Source organism: Erpetoichthys calabaricus, chromosome 4, assembly GCF_900747795.2.
Source record: "Erpetoichthys calabaricus chromosome 4, fErpCal1.3, whole genome shotgun sequence".
Lineage (NCBI taxonomy): Eukaryota > Metazoa > Chordata > Cladistia > Polypteriformes > Polypteridae > Erpetoichthys > Erpetoichthys calabaricus.
Genome location: NC_041397.2, coordinates 112,633,750 through 112,655,582, shown reverse-complemented (window position 1 = coordinate 112,655,582; position 21,833 = coordinate 112,633,750). Strand labels below are relative to the sequence as shown.

At 37.9% G+C, this 21,833-nt stretch overlaps 1 protein-coding gene across 5 annotated transcripts in view; it reads right to left on the bottom strand.

The window, feature by feature from the left end:
- lrch1 (leucine-rich repeats and calponin homology (CH) domain containing 1) overlaps window positions 1-21,833 on the bottom strand; it is a 397,155-nt gene that overhangs the window by 110,562 nt on the left and 264,760 nt on the right. For 4 of the 5 annotated variants that reach the window (XM_051927326.1, XM_051927324.1, XM_051927323.1 and 1 more), the window contains exons 7-10: window positions 9,398-9,485; window positions 9,141-9,228; window positions 6,406-6,521; window positions 5,886-5,953 (exon numbers count right to left, since the gene is read on the bottom strand). In XM_051927326.1, coding sequence (XP_051783286.1) covers window positions 5,886-5,953; window positions 6,406-6,521; window positions 9,141-9,228; window positions 9,398-9,485 — 360 coding nt within the window. The remainder of the gene's footprint in view (window positions 1-5,885; window positions 5,954-6,405; window positions 6,522-9,140; window positions 9,229-9,397; window positions 9,486-21,833) is intronic. The other variant, XM_051927322.1, reaches the window with a different exon arrangement.

The window sequence follows — 21,833 nt, the reverse complement described above, 5'->3', positions numbered from 1 at the left end:
CCGGTCAGAGGGGGGAGCGCTGCCTGTGTGTAGCACAGAAGGACACCAGGTGGTGGTGTCCAGGCAGCGGCTCCGCCCCTGTTTCTGCTTGCTGTTTTGCAGGACCGGACCCTGGATATCCGAAAGTAGGACCCGCCCTTGCGGGATGGGCCGCTGGCCCCCTATGGGTCTCAGCTGGCGATGGGGCACTGTGGCAAGCGGCTGGGGGTGGCACCCAGCCGGGATGCCCGGAAGGAATGGAGGAGGGATTATGCCTCATCCAGACCACAAGGGGGCGACTGCCCTGGTGGCTATAGGGACCGCGGGAAAGGAGCTTGGAAGCTCAATCCTATAGGGGCCTGTGGTCACCGCCAGGGAGTACCCCGATGCCTGAGGAGCCCTGGCCCTAAGCACTTCTGCCACACCCGGAAGTACTGGTGGGAAGAAGACCAGGGACACCTGGAGTGCTTCTGGGTGCACAGCCGGCACTTCCGCCACACTGGGAAGTGCCAGCAGGCACTCATTGGGAGGCACCTAGAGCACATCGGGGTGGGTAAAAAAGGGGTCGCCTCCCTCCATTCGATGGCCGGAGTCGGGAGAGTAGAAGGACAGAGGTCGGAGGATCGGAGAGGAGGCGGACCTGCGGAAAGGCATTGAGGAAGAAGGCCTGGACTTTGGGGGAGTATTGGGTTGTGTGCTTCACTTTATTGTAAATAATAGTTGTAAATAAAGGTGTGTGGTGCTTTGCAACAATGTCTACCTGTTTGTGTCCAGGCTGTTCCCCACAATATATTATATATATGTAATTTATTATAAAAAAATCTTGGAAGGGAGACCAGGGAGACGAGATGTGATCTTCTCGGAAGATACTTAAAAAACCTGCAAGACGAAAGAGATTGGCCACGAAGCGTCTCGCGGGGACCTTAAACACGAAACTTGGTGCAAAGAGATTGTTACAGGACCGTCTTGCGGGGACGTGGAACATGAGATTCTTGCAAGTCACGCACTACTTACAACCATTTTCAAATAAGACCACGGTCATCAAAACTCTCAGTCGTGTAAAGGCTTTTAGCAGACACAGATCCTGTGCTCTCAGCTCAAATAAAGCGTATAAGGACAATACATTCGAGATGAAACGTGAATGAGTAAGCAAAGAAGAAAGAGCAGCACGGAGAAAAGAGACCCAAAAGCGTTGGAGAGAAAAAAATGCAGATAAGAGATTATGAAAGCAGTGGAATTCGAAAGGCTCAAAAAAAAAAAAAAAAAAAACGATGGCGCGATACACATGCAGAGAAAGCTAAAGAATATGAAAGCAGTAAAATTTGAAAGTATCAAAAAAAAGATAGTAAAGATCGCATTAGTGCAAACAAACAGAAATTATTACTCGAAAAAAGGGAAAATAATCATCACGGACCAGGTGTAATTGAAAAATAGCATGACAAAGCGAGGGCAGAAATAAATGACAGAGTAGAAAACAAAGTAAAAAGTCAAAGAGGTTCAAAAACGAGGGGGCGAAACACATGCAGAGCAGGTTAGAGATAATGAAAACAGTGGAATTCAAAAGTCACAAAAGAATCATAGGCGTGATATACATGCAGAGCAAGTTACACAATATAAAAGCAGAAAATTTCAAAAGTATCAAAAAAAGATAGTAAAGATCGCATTAGCACTAACAAAAAGAAATTATTACTTGGTGAAATAAGGGAAAGGCGAATAGAGATCGAATATATAGACATATGTGATATGTCAGAAGTATGGAATTATTGTAAGGCTTTCAAGTTTAAGTCAGAGACTTGTAGATCGTCTAATTCGTGTTGCCATCAGGGAAAAGTAGTGTTTCTACACAATGAGGAGGCGTATTCAAGAGAATTAAAATATTTGATGTTTGGGGAAAGTGAAATCCACAAACAGTCACTAAGTCAGTCATTTCCCAACCCGCTATATCCGAAAACAGGGTCACAGGGGTCTGCTGGTGCCAATCCCAGCCAGCACAGGGCAGGGCGCAAGGCAGGAACAAACCCCAGGCAGGACGCCAGTCCACCACAGAATCCACAAACACTACAGGCAAAATATACGAGTCTACAGTAGTCTTTTCACCTTCGCATCATTCAGTGCTCAAAACGGAGATTTACACAATAATGGACCATATGCTATGAGAATCTGTGGTCCCGCTGCAATGAAAGCAAAGACAAGTTTATTTTCAAAGAAAACACAATTCGGTCAGGTGTATATTTATGAAGTGATGCAAATTTTAACAGGCGAAAGAAAGGTAATGTAGTATATATTCCGGGAATAACATTAGACACCAAAGGAGATCTTGATATGCCATTTGTATTAAAATGTTTACAATTTCCTGTGAGAATAGCTTTTGCTATGACAATTAAATCACAGGAAGAAACAATAGAAAAAGATTTTTATTAGAGAAAAAGAAACGATATTCACTCACGGGCAGTTATACGTTGCGTTGTCACAATGTATCTCCAAAAACTGAATCAAAACTCAATGCAATTTTGAAGAATAGGTAATTCCAAATATTGTTTTTACTGAAGCTTTAAAGTAAAAGTGCAAATAATGAAACTGAAACAAATCCAAAGAAAAAAAAAGATTTTAAAATTGTATATCTGATTAACCAAACACGGTGGGTTGGCGAGCGAGGCCCCCTAGTATATATATATATATATATATATATATATATATATATATATATATATATATATATATATATATATATATATATATATTATATCTATACTAATAAAAGGCAAAGCCCTCACTCACTCACTCACTCACTCACTCACTCACTCACTCACTCACTCATCACTAATTCTCCAACTTCCCGTGTAGGTGGAAGGCTAAAATTTGGCAGGCTCATTCCTTACAGCTTACTTACAAAAGTTAGGCAGGTTTCATTTAGAAATTCTACGCGTAATGCTACATAAATGGAACCTCTTTTTTGTCCATATACTGTAATGGAGGAGGCGGAGTCGCGTATTGTGTCATCACGCCTCCTACGTAATCACGTGAACTGAAAACAAGGAAGAGCCCCAAAGAGCGCTGAAGAAAACAGTCAACCCCCACACTCCCCCCGCCCTTCCGCACATCACGGCATTTTCGTTAATGAAGTGACGTAATACTCCAGCTCCACCTTCTTCACAAGTTCATTCAACAAATTATTTGTCAATTATATTGCACAGTAAGAATTTACAGCACGACTCAAACACGGGAACGATGGTAAATGACGTTAATTGTTGAGTGTCTTTTAATACTGTGTAAGCATACATATTAACACATGTGCAATTAAACGTGTGCATTTACGGGGCGATTTCTCAGGCTGAAAAGCTCGCCTTTTATTAAAAAGGTAAATGCAAACTGTTTTCATTCTGAAGGGCACAAACCACGTTGCATTTCAGCCATTAAACGCGCAAAAATGTCGGTGCACCAGATAAATAAGCGCAACATATTATCAGTTGTATTGTATGCTTACAATACATATAGAAATGTGTTAATCGTTAACTAATAGTATGGGATGGTGTTTTTCGACTCAGCTACAGATGCCGATGGAGACCAGAACTGCTTTGGAAAAATATGAACGCCTTGGGGCCGATCTGGATGAAGGTAGCACACCGCCTTGATTTAAACGATTCCATGTCTTGGTGGGTTTGCGTAGCTTATTGTCAATATCTTTACACCTGTTTTTAAGACTTATTGACTGAAACAGGCTTTCACGAAAAAAGTTAGGGCTTTGCTACAGGATATACCCTCCACAAGTTAAGGAAGTTAAAATAAAGGTATATATTTCTGTTTTATTTAAACCTTTTAAGTTCGTATGCATAGCCCCATTTGGCTGTTTTAGTTTTTTTTTCTTTTCTTTCTTCAGTAATATTTAATCTCCTTAAAGAAAAACAACATATGCATTTTACTTTTTTTGTATCTCTTTAGTAATATTTTAGTGTAAAAGGATAACCAGTATTTAAACCTTTTATGTTACTTTATAAAGTTATTTTACACAATGTTGAAAAATTTATAAGAAAGCTACATATTTTGGCAGCTGCTGGTTTAATTTTCAATGAAATGAAAAAAGCTCTCCAAGAGAAAACCTCAATGAAGAAGAAACAGTTTGCACTATCTAAAAAGGAGAAACCCTCATTTATAAAGGTTTGCTGCAGATGACTTAACTGAAAATAAATGAATAGTTCCTATGTGTATAATACATATTTATCTATTTTACTTATGCCTTTATTCCAGCAACTTGCAACATCTGAGGTACAATTTGTTACATTACTTTTGTTTTTTGCAGCACAGGCAGGTGAAGTGACTTCCTCAGGGTCACACAGTGGTGTCAGTACCAGGATTTGAACTGACAAGCTCCGGGTTTGCTGAAATATTACTGAAGAAAGAAAAAAAACGAAAACGGGCAAATAGGGCTATGCATACAAATGTCCATCCATCCATTATCCAACCCGCTATATCCTAAATACAGGAGCCAATCCCTGCCTACACAGGGCACAAGGCAGGAAACAAACCCCGGGCAAGGTGCCAGCCTACCGCAGGGCGCACACACCCACACACACCAGGGACAATTTAGAATCGCCAATGCACCTAACCTGCATGTCTTTGGACTGTGGGAGGAAACGGAGTACCCAGAGGAAACCCAGACAGACACGGGGAGAACATTCAAACTCCACGCAGGGAAGCAAACCCGGGTCTCCTAACTGGCACCTTTCACTGCGCCACCATGCCGCCTGCATACAAACTTAAAAGGTTTAAATAAAACAGAAATATATACCTTTATTTTTACTTCCTTAACTTGTGGAGGGTGTATCCTGTAGCAAAGCCCTAACTTTTTTCATGAAAGCCCCTTTCAGTCAATAAGCCTTAAAAACAGGTGTAAAGCTAAACTTGCAGCACCGCTATTCAATTACACTTGCCTAACGCCTCTCCTAAGGGGAGATACTGTGGGATCTGGGTATCAGTCAAAGCACCAATCACAGGCCCGATTAGAAAGCGGGAAGCTGTGATTTGTCGTCTCCCTCCCATGTAACAATCACAGCCCGTGTTACAACGCATTATGTATGTATGTGTATATGTATATATGTATATGTGTGTGTGTATATGTATGTGTATACTATATATGTGGATGTGTATATGTATATATATATGTATACATGTATATATATGTAGATATGTGTATATGTAGATATGTATATATGTTTACATAACCTCTTTAACACACTACTTCTCCGCTGCGAAGCGTGGGAATTTTGCTAGTATATATATAGTGTGGAGGGGGACTGAATGCACCCCCAGAAGACACGGAGGGTTCTCGAAAAACCCCTCTTAAAAAATGCTGATAGACTACCTTCACATTGCTCCCTTACTTGCTGGGCTTACTTGCGGCTGCTCTGTCGCATGATATGCTTCCCGCGCGGTGCTTCGCATACTTAAAAGCCTGAACAGCACCTGTTGGTTTTTGGTTGTTTACTTCTCTCTCTCAGACATTCTCTGCTCCTGTTGGGGGTCCCGCTCCTGACACGTTCTCCTTTGAAGAGGAAGATATGTTTGTAGTCTTTTAATTGTGAGATGGAACTGTCATCTCTGTCTTGACAAGGAGCATGTTTAAAATTTTGAAAGAGACATGTGTTCATTTGCAGTGTTTGAATAAAGTTCCTGTCTCTACAGTCTCCTGTGTTTCTGTGCAAATCTGTGGCCCAAGCGTGACAAGATATAATACATGTATATGTAATGTATATATTAAATGAGTATTTATAAAAAATGTATGTTTCTGTTTAATCAATAAGTTTCCTTTATTACAGCTGCAAAATTCTGTTTAAGGCTATTACTGGGGCATATTTTTACACATGAAAATGTTAAACAAAATTTGTCTAGAGAAGCAGTTGAATACATACATCTGATTAGTTATCCAGCACTGGTCTTCATCTATTCTTAAAGGTTCATCAAAGTCAGATGATCTTGCCTATAATTAAATGATAAAAATATCTATGAAAATAAAATACAGTGTGTTGTTCTCAGCACTGTACAAAATATTAAAAGTTATCTTTCTTTATTTTTCATGGAAATTCATTTAAGGTGACAAGAAACAGTTGACCAAAACAAACCTAATTTCACTCTGTCAATCCAAGTTTAAATACTGTGTAATTAGTCATATAACAAATACTTCTCTTATATTGCACCCAGACATTGAGAAGAAACAGGCAGTTACAGAATCCTGATCAGGGTTTTTATCTTATTATTAATGATAACTGATGCACTAATTTGTCTGCTAATTCTTTTTCCTTTATTGACAACAACTGAAACATACATTTTGGCCTGCCATAGCAAGAAGTGGACATTTACTGTAATATTGGATGGAATACAATTAAGTTAAATCACACACACACACGCTGTGAACTAAACAAGACATCTCACCTTCATGTAGTTAACAAAAGGAGTGCTTAGGGTACATTCGCCATATTCGTAGTTACTCTGGATACTTTCTTCTGAATTGTTGTTTTCATTCAGACTCAGACCCAGGTGATCTGAATCTATTGTAATGTCAAAGAAAGAAAAAAACTATTAGCAAGAACACAGGAGAGTCATGCGCCACCCAAGTCTGGACCATGAAACTTTTGCAGATGCTGATGAATAAATGCATGTATAAATGGATCCATGCAATTATTGAAAAGCATATTGACAGCATATTACTGCAAAGCTTCTTCACAACTAAAATATCTTAACTGTGGCAGCAGTATTCAGACAATTTGATTAATCTTAGTTTCACTGTATAAATGTACAGTATACTGAAGTTATTTCACTGATCAGTGCAATCAATCGACAAAAGAATGAAAAATTCAGCAATGTTCTTTTTACCCCTTGTATTAAAAAATAAAAATCATCCATCTGCCTTGTTTCACTTATGAAATTCAGCATGAAAGGGAACTGATGTCTGTCTCAGCAGAAATGGGAACAAACTGGGAACCAAGCATGTACAGACCACTGCTGCTGAACAGACCAGAGCACACACCTACTGTACACTCATTCCGACAAGCCTATTTACAGTCATCATTAAACTTAACTTGAATATCTTATGGGTGGATAAGTGGCTTATGCACAGGAAAACCCATCGGTCATACAAAAAATGTGCAACCTCCACTACAGCAATGCCTAGCCCTGGTTTCAACTTAGGATCACAGACCCGTGAGGCAGTAGCTCTAAGCGCATTGTCCCAGTACCACTCTGAAAAAAAACATTATCTTCAATACATAAATAAATAAAGATGCAGTTTAAATGACAGAATATCAGAAGTACATGATTCCATTAGTTAGCATACCACCATGTTTAGAGTTGCAGATAAGTTGTATAAACTTTAAATCACAATTAACTCCCATAAAAATAAAATATTAATTTAAATTTATATTATAAGATCAATTGTAATCATGACTCCCCAACAGCTCAAAGATAGCCAGTTTAACACATGCAAGCTTTTATACATATTAATTAGATTATTGTGAACAACTCTAAGGTTCATCCATCTCACTGTTTCAGAGTAACCACTATTATGAATTCAGATTCTCCTTGACTTGACTGACCTAAGTCGTCTACTAGACATAAGCAAACTGAGCAGCGGGTTTAGGTTGTCAAAAAGAATCTTAATCATTTTCCATTACAGTCTGAAAAAGAGTAAATCCACAATGGGTAGGTGGAGACCCATTTAGATGTTTAGAAGAATTCAAACATTACATCAATTTTGACAAGAACGGGTCATTCACCCCAACAAATCTTGTCAATCCCATTCACCAAGCTTCTCCAAAATAACACAAAATAGTGACTTGAGGGCAGTGCATAACAATCTCTCTCTAGCAGCTGCTTCCTGCTCCTGGCAGAGAAAAAAGGTCAAAACACAGCAATGAACTTGAAGAAAATGGTCAGTGCTTCCAGTGACATTCCACTCTTTAGCTGTCTCAGAAAGAACAGCTCCTGGTGAGTGTTCTTCTCAAAAATAGAATGATATTGACCATCCATGTTAGAGTACTGGAACTGGTGATGCCCAGGACCCTAAGGTTTCCCCTACCTCTACAATCTGGCCATTTAGATATAAAATTATTTTGCCTCACTTAAAGTCTATCACTAGTTAGCAAACAATAGTCAGTTCTTCCCTTATGTATTTTCAAATTCCTCCCTTTCCACATTATGGCTTTCTCCCTCATTAATAAAAGTATGATCTATTAGCCAATAGCAATCATGTACAGTATATGTATATTACACAGTACATACATATTAAACAGGATTACCACAAAATACCAGCGTTATAAAATTTTGATGAATTTATAATCGGGGTACACATCCCACTTCAAGCAAAAGTGCTTGTCCTTATTTTACATATTTATTGCGATTGAGAGAATGAAACTGAATAAAAAAAAAAAAAAAAACCAAAGCTAATCTTTACAAGTATCATATTTACACCGGCTGTTACAGACTGAAATCAAATGTATTTTTTTATTCTAAAATACTGTAGTAAGAATACTAGCAGCTCACTTCTCAAAACGGACTCGTCGGAGATAAAACACGTGAAGTTTTGATTACCAGTCAACAGCTGATACCGCTGCGCCACGGAAGTGGTCGTAGTAAATGCGTGTCACCCTAACGCGGGGTTTTTTTTTCTGCAGTTACATTTTTGAATAAAAGCGCACTTGTTCTGTTATATTTGTACCTTTTGTGAAAGTGTTTCTTTGATATTTGGACTTCAGGCTTCACACATTATAAACTTCATGTCTACATTTTGTCAATTATTACTAAAACATGAAAAACGTTTCTGTTTTTAACAATGTGTTTACATAGTTCATTGTAGACGCGGAACACACATGAAATGCATGTGTTACAAATAACAATATAGTATTTATAAAAGGTGTCATTTTGCTTGACTTCTCACTCTATACAACTCTAAGCAACTGACACGCAGGTAAACAGATCTGAGCTGAGAAAACTGTGTGGCGGTGGGGGATGTGATAATAGGCTGCTTGCTGCTTATCAACACATTTACAGGACAAAAGATGCTGATGGAGAAGTGTGAAGCAATTTAAGGTGGGACGGATCTACGAGTTTTTTCGTAGACTCTGGTAATTCTAGTGTTAAAATATACAAATATACAAATCTATACATTTTACCTTGAAGATGGACTTCTTTATTAACCCCCTCTTCTTCTGTAATATTTGTCATAGGTGCATTCAGACTTATTGTATCTTCATCTGATGGCTGAAAACATGAAAATGTTATTTTTATCATAAAATAGCACAGTTCTTTTCAGAAAGAATGTATTTCTACTGAGCAAGAAAAGAAAAGAAACATTACAAGCTATTTAACTTTGTAAAACAAACTTTTCAATTTACATAATTTTTTCAAATAATACTTGGAATTTCAGTACCTCAGTTGCAGACAAACGTTTATCGCCATTATCACTGCCCACTCCGGAGTCTGTATCTTGCTTCTTATTCTGGTCAATATCTTCAGTGCTGAAATAAGTAAACGTTGTTAAGACACAATATAGAAAACTAACTGCAAAAGAAGAGCTAACAAGACAATTGCTAAATTTCAATCACAAGGTATTCTATAAACTAGTGCTGGGTGGTATACCTGTTCATACCGAAAACCGTTTTTTATTTTTGTTATGATATGGATTTTTCTTATACCGCAACACCAGTTTAAATTGCCTAAACAACGTTCGGAACGTGGCGCAGCAGGAAACTGTTTAAGGGGGGACCTTCTTCACTGCTACACCACTAAACAGATGCAACGGAGTACATATGGTAGTGGAGGTATTGCGTGGTGAAAATGAACAGAGAACATTCTGAAACTGAAGCTGTAGTAGAAAATAAAGTTGAACATGATGACATAGAAAACTTTTGCCGAAAAAAAGGATTCATGTCCATTGCCTGGAGATACTTTGGTTTTAATAGGTCGGATGTGGACAATTATGTTCAAATCTGTGAATACTGTTTCTATACTACTAGATAATACTGCAAGCCAAGATCTACTTCTTTTATTTTTTTTCAATACAGTGTAATGTACCTGGGTACTGTGTAATAGTGTGACAACATGTTGATTTTATTCTCGACATTTCTACTTGATTCTCGCCATTTATGTCAAGATTAAAGTCAACATATTGACTTTATTCTCGTAATTTGTCATTAAAGTAGAACATCGTAAACTAAACTTCATCGTACAATGAATATTTAATTTTCGGGATTTTCTCAAACCCCATAATAAGTTATGTAGCACATTAAATGGTTTGTGTTAAGTGTTCCCCGAGCCTTGTTAAATCGGTATGTGCTTCTTAAACTGACTTCCTCTTGTACTGAGGAGGCACCGGCAGCAATCGCCGCACAGAATACGTTCACTTCATGATATTCCTGCTCCCTGAACATTTAGAATGCTAAGATAAATACTTGATACAATTTTCATGATGAAATGCATTAAAGCATGTATTAATCATTTGGGGGCACGGTGGCATGGAGGTTGCACTGCTGCCTCGCAGCAAGGGGGTCTCGGGTGTACTCTGCCTTGAATTTGCATGTTTTTCTGGTGGGTTTACTCAGCGTGCTTCTGTTTCCTTTCAAAGTCATGTAGGATGTGGGGTTTTGTTACGCTATATTGACCCTGCTAGTGTATGTGTTGCTCATATTCACCCTGCGATGTGCTGGCGTTCAGGATTTGCTCCTGCCTCGCACACAATGCTAGCTGGGATGGGCGCAACCCTGAATGGATGGCAAAATTAAACATGTATAATGAAGACTTTTTTAAAGTTCTGAACACTCTGTGGTCTAAATTTATAACTAGTTTTAAATTCACAAAGACGTTTATCGTGTGGTGATTGGTTAGGAAGAAAAAGGAAGGCTAGGAGCTGATGGTTTGGTACGTCAGACAGAGACAGCACGCATGCAATAAAGAAAGCCCACTCAGAAGAAAATCCATTGAATTCTGTGTTCATGTCTCCAACCACCAGATCACAAACCCAACATTTACACAATATTTAAGTTAAACTTGTGCGATACCCATTCATACATCCAGTTTTTTGGAGCCTCGTCACACCTGCCATAAAGTTCTCTACACTGAATGTACACCTGGAGACCCCTTACTGCAAGGGAGCAGAACTATCACGACACTACCGTGCATGTTTAATACCTGCTTTAATGCATTTCATCCTGAAAATGATATCAAGTATTTATCTTAGCATTCTAAATTTTCAGAGAGCAGGAATATCATGAAGTGAATGTATTCTGTGCGGTGATCTCCGCCGGTGCCTCCTCTTAATGCGGAGGAAGTCAGTTTAAGAGGCGCGCAGTGATTAACAACTGGGTCGGGGAACACAACACAAAGCATTTAATATGCTACATTAACTTATGACGGGGTTTGAGAAAATCTAGCAAATTAAACATTGATTTTAGGATGAAGTTTAGTTTATGACATTCTACTTTAATTATAAAATAAACTATGAGAATAAAGTGGAAATGTCGACTTTAATCTCGACATAAACAGCGAGAATAAAGTGGAAATGTCAACTTTAATCTCAACATAAGCATCAAGATTAAAATGGAAATGTCGAGAATAAAGTCAACATGTCGACTTTATTCTCGACATGTAGTTTTTTTTTTTCTTCCCTGTGTCCGTATTTTTTTTTCTTCACCGTGGCCCTAATACATTTTCATAGGGCTATACCACAAATAGCATTATAAATGCAAGTTGCAGTTTTATTATTTATGTATATAGCTTAGCTTGAAGCAAGGTCCATATTAATGCAATTTGCCTTAATGATGGTTCAGTTGGTAAAGATGTCATCACCAAGTTGCACTTGTTTTATTTTATTTCTATTTGGTGAATACTGTGTAATGCAACTGGGCTGGAAGTCTTGAAGTAATAGTATTATTACTGGAAGTTGCACTATTATTTTTTTTATTGTTATTATTTATTAGTTTAAACATTATGCAGTTTAATGATGATAAAGTTGTTTAAAAAGTCACTTTAACATGTCAGTGGACAGAGATTGTTAACATTAACAGAAAGTGTAGTTGGTTTACAAAACAATGTACTATTTATTCCTTTTCTAAGACATGTTCAATGCAATACAACTTTTGACAAGCACCCCTGGATATTTTACTAAGTCTAAATGCCTCTTTGGATGGTTGAAAATATGTTGTCAAAATTATAGTTCAAGTTGTTTTTTTTTATTATATTTTGACTGCAACTGTCATGCAATGTGATTCCTTCTCTCCATTAGTGCCACCCCCTTGAAAACTATCACTTTATGGGGCTATGCAAACCTGTATTAATACTTGTGCGCAAATTAAAATTTTTTTTTTGTTTTTTTTTTTTCTCAATGTACAGTTCTCATGACAGTGGAATAGGTTATTTTTAGCCAGTCTACTGCAGTAATTGCAGTGGAAAATGTGGTTAAAATCCACTCGTGCATGGGAAAAAAAATACAGTTGAATACCGTGAAACCGGTATAATTTTGAAAAATACCGTGATAAAGTATTTTGGTCATACCGCCCAGAACATAGAAATTGAAATAACTTTCATTTATAGCTCTAGAAATTATTTGCACAATGTTGCTGTTGGCCATTCACTTTCAAAACACACAAATTCATATTATTAATATTAGTTTTTATAACAGACTGGAAAACAAATAAACACATCTATGCTTCAGGAAGAAATGATTATTTATCTTAACACTGTAATTAAAAACTTTTTATTTTTATATTTTAGTCACAAGACTAAATTTCTTAGATTACAAAAAAATGTTTTGACTAGAATATAACATTGTAGCCAACATGTCTTATCAGTTCTTGCGTACTGAGTTAGTATTAAATTGCCCACTACTTTCATCCAAATTGCTAAATAACATTATCTATATATCCAGGATCATCAGTTGGTGACCCACATGCAAGTTTTCTCTGCCTGCAAATCATCCTCTAACACAGGCATGTCAAACTCACTACCATTGGTGGGCCGCTTCGACTGCCATATGTGCGTCAGTGGGCCGCACTGTAACAAATACTATTATACAAAGTTACTGTAGCTTTCTTTCCAATACTGAAAACTTTAAAAAATGTAACACTTAAAGTTTAAAGAAAAGCTATTTATTTCCATACAATCTCCGTACAACATTGTACAATTAGAGTCTTAGCCTCTTAGCTAGGTCCTTATATTACTATATTATATTCTTTATATTATATTCATTGCTTACATAGGAGTCTTACAGTGTGAGATCTATTTCTTTTGTCCCGACACTTGGCATCTCTTGTTAGTAACCAGTTCGTCAATATCAGGCTTGAAATCTTGTGCAGCTGCAACTTTTATGAGGGATGAAAGGTGCTCGACGGTAAGTCCTGAGTCTTGATGTGGGGTTTTGGTAGCTTTCATTAACGAAAACAATTGCTCATAAAGATAAGTGCTTCCGAACATAGACCGTACTCTCGATGCCAACTTACGGATCTGCACATACGAGGGTGGCAGGTAAGCATACAAGCCTGGCACACCAACTTCGTTGTATTTTGCCTTCAGAATAGAATCTGACTGCAGTTCAATCAATTCCATTTGGATATTCTCAGGCGCATTCTCAACATTGTAAGAGTATGGGGATGTAAACAGCGCAAAGTCCTGTTCGTGTGAACTGACATCATGAAAATGCTTACTGAATTCATTGCTCAGTAATTCAAGATGGAAAACAAATCCTCCAAAAATCAAATTTTACTTTACTAAGTTTACTTCAAAGTTTATATTGTAAAATAAGTCGATATGCAAAAAGCCCCCTGACCTACACTAATTTTACAAACTCAAAATCACAAAAATTTGTTAATAAACAACTCACCAACTTCTCGCATCCAATTCAGATCTTCAGCTGTATTCTGCACTAACTGTTCGTTACAATACTAGCAGAAAATTACATAAAACTACAGCAAAAAAAATGTGAAAATATGCGAGCTATTACAACTTGTGATGGTCAGTTCTGCCCACTAGCCAGTCTCAGCAGCCCAGCCAGTAGTATGGCCTGCCAGGGGAGGCTCTAGGCTCATGGTGGCCCCTTCGCCCGCCAATGTCAATATGGTATCTTATGCACGGCGGATGGCCACGTTCATTGTGGACACTGCATAGCCGCCTCGTGCTCATGACACACTTCTATATGCGCGTGTCCATAATTTAAAAACCAAGTGGCGATCCATGATATTCTCATTACGGCAGAACGTTATAATACTACATATACAGTTAGGTCCATAAATATTTGGACAGAGACAACTTTTTTCTAATTTTGGTTCTGTACATTACCACAATGAATTTTAAATGAAACAAGTCAGATGCAGCTGAAGTGCAGACTTTCAGCTTTAATTCAGTGGGGTGAACAAAACGATTGCATAAAAATGTGAGGCAACTAAAGCATTTTTTAACACAATCCCTTCATTTCATGAGGTCAAAAGTAATTGGACAAATTAAATAACTGGAAATAAAATGTTCATTTCTAATACTTGGTTGAAAACCCTTTGCTGGCAATGACAGCCTGAAGTCTTGAACTCATGGACATCACCAGATGCTGGGTTTCCTCCTTTTTAATGCTCTGCCAGGCCTTTACTGCAGCGGCTTTCAGTTGCTGTTTGTTTGTGGGCCTTTCTGTCTGAAGTTTAGTCTTCAACAAGTGAAATGCATGCTCAATTGGGTTAAGATCAGGTGACTGACTTGGCCATTCAAGAATTTTCCACTTCTTTGCTTTAATAAACTCCTGGGTTGCTTTAGCTGTATGTTTTGGGTCATTGTCCATCTGTATCATGAAATGCTGCCCAATCAATTTGACTGCATTTAGCTGGATTTGAGCAGACAGTATGTTTCTGAACACCTCAGAATTCATTCGGCTGCTTCTGTCCTGTGTCACATCATCAATAAACACTAGTGTCCCAGTGCGACTGGCAGCCATCACACTGCCTCCACCGTGTTTTACAGATGATGTGGTATGCTTTGGATAATGAGCTGTTCCACGCCTTCTCCATACTTTTTTCTTGCCATCATTCTGGTAGAGGTTGATCTTGGTTTCATCTGTCCAAAGAATGTTTTTCCAGAACTTTTCTGGCTTTTTAGATGTTCTTTAGCAAAGTCCAATCTAGCCTTTCTATTCTTGAGGTTTATGAGTGGTTTGCACCTTGCAGTGCACCCTCTGTATTTACTTTCATGCAGTCTTCTCTTTATGGTAGACTTGGATATTGATATGCCTACCCCCTGGAGAGTGTTGTTCACTTGGTTGGCTGTTGTGAAGGGGTTTCTCTTCACCATGGAAATGATTCTGCGATCATCCACCACTGTTGTCTTCCGTGGACGTCCAGGTCTTTTTGCGTTGCTGAGTTCACCAGTGCTTGCTTTCTTTCTCAGGATGTACCAAACTGTAGATTTTGCCACTCGAAATATTGTAGCAATTTCTCGGATGGGTTTTTTCTGTTTTTGCAGCTTAAGGATGGCTTCTTTCAACTGCATGGAGAGCTCCTTTGACCGCATGTTGTCTGTTCACAGCAAAATCTTCCACAAGCAAGCACCACACCTCAAATCAACTCCAGGCCTTTTATCTGCTTAACTGATAATGACATAAGGACAGACTTGCCCACACCTGCCCATGAAATAGCCTTTGAGTCAATTGTCCAATTACTTTTGAGCCCCTGAAATGAAGGGATTGTGTTAAAAAAAATGCTTTAGTTGCCTCACTTTTTTATGCAATTGTTTTGTTCACCCCACTGAATTAAAGTTGAAAGTCTGCACTTCAACTGCATCCGAGTTGTTTAATTTAAAATTCATTGTGGTAATGTACAGAACCAAAATTAGAAAAAAGTTGTCTCTGTCCAAATATTTATGGACCTAACTGTAGCTTACTGCTCTGACTCGAGCGACATTAGTAAATACAGCGTACTAATTAACAAGAAACACAATGTTTTTCGGTCACATTGCCGTCAGCTGTGTCGTTATTTTCTCTTTCTGTTTTATATTCAATATATATTGGCGTGGCGGCCCTGTGCAGGGGCCTAGAACTTCAGTTGCGACTCATTAACTTTGGACAAGGCTCGTGGCTATACTAGCAGATGACGTTTCCGGTACCGTATTGCCATGAGAAAACGCGCTTTTGTCAGAAGGCAGAAGTAAGAAAAGTCAATAAGTAACGCCAAAGATGCAGAATGATTCAATCACAAACGATAGTAATCATTTTGTACAAGTTTAGTGGTAACTAGGATCTGTCATGCGGGCTGCACAGATTTCTGTTGCAGGCCGCATGTGGCCCAGGGGCCGCATGTTTGACATGCCTGCTCTAACACATTTTTTCACTTACATTAAAGTTATGTAGAAAGTTTAAACGTCAAGCATGTACAAAATCAGTCATGTGTAGAGAATTTGAAAGGGACAGGTTTTCAAGACAGGATAACAAGACACAAAAGGCTCAAGACAGAATTGAAAGTGTAATTAAATAATTCATTCCAAGATCGCCGCTTTGATTATACAGTGCTTTAATTTCGGTGAGGCATTGCACCTAATATTTGAAAATTTTACATAGCTTAACTTATTAAAGTTGAAATTAACATGCTATTTTAAGGGAAAAAAAAGGCTTTAGCAATTGCCACATGTGTTATATTTTCTAAGTAACAAAACTAAAAAAAAATGATTTAGGTTAGCCTTGAGAGAGTGTGATAATGTGACCAATTAGCTGTGCTATTTCAACTAGCTTCACATAACTGTATATAACTGACTACATTACAAATAATAGTAAAGATAATTGCTTTTAAATAAAGCACCATACATGCTCCCAACAAAGGAATGGAGGCTTTGCAGTCATCCTTTGAATGTAATGGACAAACATGGCTGTAATAACAGGTTAATAAAGTTTTCTTTCTTCTCTGATCATAATGCTTTTAAAAGACAATGCAGACTAAGCTCTCAGATGTAAAAAGAAATGCACACAATTTCAGAGATTGCAAGGCTGTTAAAACAGCTTACTCAGTTTGTGTCATTTGTTTTTGAAACAAATGTAAAGTTTACTAATACAACAAGAAAAATGTGACAAAAACATAGTGCAAGGACATGCAACACATACAGTGCATCCGGAAAGTATTCACAGCGCATCACTTTATCCACATTTTGTTATGTTACAGCCTTATTCCTAAATGGAGTAAATTAATTTTGTTCCTCAGAATTCTTTTTTTTTTTATATTTTTATTTTATTAATTTTCATTGTAATCATTCCATACAAACAGATCCATTTATAACCCAACAAATTTGAAAACAAATCAAACCCCACCCCTGAGAAGGAGAGCTTAGCTAAAGGAAAATTTCTTTAAGCTTTTTAATAAGGCAACATTAGACAAAAGAAGGGGAGAAGTAAATATTTATATAAATAAGAGATGGAGAAGGGAGTTAAATACAATAATAGTTAATTCTCTTATTCTAAAATAATATTGATTAAATCCTGCCAAGTTTTGAAAAAATTTTGTACAGATCCTCTAACTGAAAATTTGATTTTTTCCAATTTCAAATAATATAAAACATCAGTTTCCCACTGACTTATAAGAGGAGAATTAGGATTCTTCCAATTTAACAAAATAAGTCTGCGTGCCAAGAGTGTAGTGAATGCAATCACCGTTTGTTTGTCCTTCTCCAATTCAAGTCCATCTGGAAGGACACCAAACACAGCTGTTAGTGGGTTAGGAGGGATTGTGATACTAAGGCTGTCTGAGAGGCACTTAAAAATTTTTGTCCAAAATGATGTTAGTTTGGTGCAGGCCCAGAACATGTGACCCAGTGAGGCAGGAGCTTGGTTGCAGCGCTCGCAGGTTGGATCCTGGCCTGGAAACATTTTGGACAGTTTTTAAGCGAGACAGATGAGCTCGATATATAATTTTTAGTTGAATAATTCTATGCTTTGCGCATATAGAACTCGAGTGAATTCTCTGCTTTTTTACAGATGATGTGGTATGCTTTGGATAATGAGCTGTTCCACGCCTTCTCCATACTTTTTTCTTGCCATCATTCTGGTAGAGGTTGATCTTGGTTTCATCTGTCCAAAGAATGTTTTTCCAGAACTTTTCTGGCTTTTTAGATGTTCTTTAGCAAAGTCCAATCTAGCCTTTCTATTCTTGAGGTTTATGAGTGGTTTGCACCTTGCAGTGCACCCTCTGTATTTACTTTCATGCAGTCTTCTCTTTATGGTAGACTTGGATATTGATATGCCTACCCCCTGGAGAGTGTTGTTCACTTGGTTGGCTGTTGTGAAGGGGTTTCTCTTCACCATGGAAATGATTCTGCGATCATCCACCACTGTTGTCTTCCGTGGACGTCCAGGTCTTTTTGCGTTGCTGAGTTCACCAGTGCTTGCTTTCTTTCTCAGGATGTACCAAACTGTAGATTTTGCCACTCGAAATATTGTAGCAATTTCTCGGATGGGTTTTTTCTGTTTTTGCAGCTTAAGGATGGCTTCTTTCAACTGCATGGAGAGCTCCTTTGACCGCATGTTGTCTGTTCACAGCAAAATCTTCCACAAGCAAGCACCACACCTCAAATCAACTCCAGGCCTTTTATCTGCTTAACTGATAATGACATAAGGACAGACTTGCCCACACCTGCCCATGAAATAGCCTTTGAGTCAATTGTCCAATTACTTTTGAGCCCCTGAAATGAAGGGATTGTGTTAAAAAAAATGCTTTAGTTGCCTCACTTTTTTATGCAATTGTTTTGTTCACCCCACTGAATTAAAGTTGAAAGTCTGCACTTCAACTGCATCCGAGTTGTTTAATTTAAAATTCATTGTGGTAATGTACAGAACCAAAATTAGAAAAAAGTTGTCTCTGTCCAAATATTTATGGACCTAACTGTAGCTTACTGCTCTGACTCGAGCGACATTAGTAAATACAGCGTACTAATTAACAAGAAACACAATGTTTTTCGGTCACATTGCCGTCAGCTGTGTCGTTATTTTCTCTTTCTGTTTTATATTCAATATATATTGGCGTGGCGGCCCTGTGCAGGGGCCTAGAACTTCAGTTGCGACTCATTAACTTTGGACAAGGCTCGTGGCTATACTAGCAGATGACGTTTCCGGTACCGTATTGCCATGAGAAAACGCGCTTTTGTCAGAAGGCAGAAGTAAGAAAAGTCAATAAGTAACGCCAAAGATGCAGAATGATTCAATCACAAACGATAGTAATCATTTTGTACAAGTTTAGTGGTAACTAGGATCTGTCATGCGGGCTGCACAGATTTCTGTTGCAGGCCGCATGTGGCCCAGGGGCCGCATGTTTGACATGCCTGCTCTAACACATTTTTTCACTTACATTAAAGTTATGTAGAAAGTTTAAACGTCAAGCATGTACAAAATCAGTCATGTGTAGAGAATTTGAAAGGGACAGGTTTTCAAGACAGGATAACAAGACACAAAAGGCTCAAGACAGAATTGAAAGTGTAATTAAATAATTCATTCCAAGATCGCCGCTTTGATTATACAGTGCTTTAATTTCGGTGAGGCATTGCACCTAATATTTGAAAATTTTACATAGCTTAACTTATTAAAGTTGAAATTAACATGCTATTTTAAGGGAAAAAAAAGGCTTTAGCAATTGCCACATGTGTTATATTTTCTAAGTAACAAAACTAAAAAAAAATGATTTAGGTTAGCCTTGAGAGAGTGTGATAATGTGACCAATTAGCTGTGCTATTTCAACTAGCTTCACATAACTGTATATAACTGACTACATTACAAATAATAGTAAAGATAATTGCTTTTAAATAAAGCACCATACATGCTCCCAACAAAGGAATGGAGGCTTTGCAGTCATCCTTTGAATGTAATGGACAAACATGGCTGTAATAACAGGTTAATAAAGTTTTCTTTCTTCTCTGATCATAATGCTTTTAAAAGACAATGCAGACTAAGCTCTCAGATGTAAAAAGAAATGCACACAATTTCAGAGATTGCAAGGCTGTTAAAACAGCTTACTCAGTTTGTGTCATTTGTTTTTGAAACAAATGTAAAGTTTACTAATACAACAAGAAAAATGTGACAAAAACATAGTGCAAGGACATGCAACACATACAGTGCATCCGGAAAGTATTCACAGCGCATCACTTTATCCACATTTTGTTATGTTACAGCCTTATTCCTAAATGGAGTAAATTAATTTTGTTCCTCAGAATTCTTTTTTTTTTTATATTTTTATTTTATTAATTTTCATTGTAATCATTCCATACAAACAGATCCATTTATAACCCAACAAATTTGAAAACAAATCAAACCCCACCCCTGAGAAGGAGAGCTTAGCTAAAGGAAAATTTCTTTAAGCTTTTTAATAAGGCAACATTAGACAAAAGAAGGGGAGAAGTAAATATTTATATAAATAAGAGATGGAGAAGGGAGTTAAATACAATAATAGTTAATTCTCTTATTCTAAAATAATATTGATTAAATCCTGCCAAGTTTTGAAAAAATTTTGTACAGATCCTCTAACTGAAAATTTGATTTTTTCCAATTTCAAATAATATAAAACATCAGTTTCCCACTGACTTATAAGAGGAGAATTAGGATTCTTCCAATTTAACAAAATAAGTCTGCGTGCCAAGAGTGTAGTGAATGCAATCACCGTTTGTTTGTCCTTCTCCAATTCAAGTCCATCTGGAAGGACACCAAACACAGCTGTTAGTGGGTTAGGAGGGATTGTGATACTAAGGCTGTCTGAGAGGCACTTAAAAATTTTTGTCCAAAATGATGTTAGTTTGGTGCAGGCCCAGAACATGTGACCCAGTGAGGCAGGAGCTTGGTTGCAGCGCTCGCAGGTTGGATCCTGGCCTGGAAACATTTTGGACAGTTTTAAGCGAGACAGATGAGCTCGATATATAATTTTTAGTTGAATAATTCTATGCTTTGCGCATATAGAACTCGAGTGAATTCTCTGCTTTTTTACAGATGATGTGGTATGCTTTGGATAATGAGCTGTTCCACGCCTTCTCCATACTTTTTTCTTGCCATCATTCTGGTAGAGGTTGATCTTGGTTTCATCTGTCCAAAGAATGTTTTTCCAGAACTTTTCTGGCTTTTTAGATGTTCTTTAGCAAAGTCCAATCTAGCCTTTCTATTCTTGAGGTTTATGAGTGGTTTGCACCTTGCAGTGCACCCTCTGTATTTACTTTCATGCAGTCTTCTCTTTATGGTAGACTTGGATATTGATATGCCTACCCCCTGGAGAGTGTTGTTCACTTGGTTGGCTGTTGTGAAGGGGTTTCTCTTCACCATGGAAATGATTCTGCGATCATCCACCACTGTTGTCTTCCGTGGACGTCCAGGTCTTTTTGCGTTGCTGAGTTCACCAGTGCTTGCTTTCTTTCTCAGGATGTACCAAACTGTAGATTTTGCCACTCGAAATATTGTAGCAATTTCTCGGATGGGTTTTTTCTGTTTTTGCAGCTTAAGGATGGCTTCTTTCAACTGCATGGAGAGCTCCTTTGACCGCATGTTGTCTGTTCACAGCAAAATCTTCCACAAGCAAGCACCACACCTCAAATCAACTCCAGGCCTTTTATCTGCTTAACTGATAATGACATAAGGACAGACTTGCCCACACCTGCCCATGAAATAGCCTTTGAGTCAATTGTCCAATTACTTTTGAGCCCCTGAAATGAAGGGATTGTGTTAAAAAAAATGCTTTAGTTGCCTCACTTTTTTATGCAATTGTTTTGTTCACCCCACTGAATTAAAGTTGAAAGTCTGCACTTCAACTGCATCCGAGTTGTTTAATTTAAAATTCATTGTGGTAATGTACAGAACCAAAATTAGAAAAAAGTTGTCTCTGTCCAAA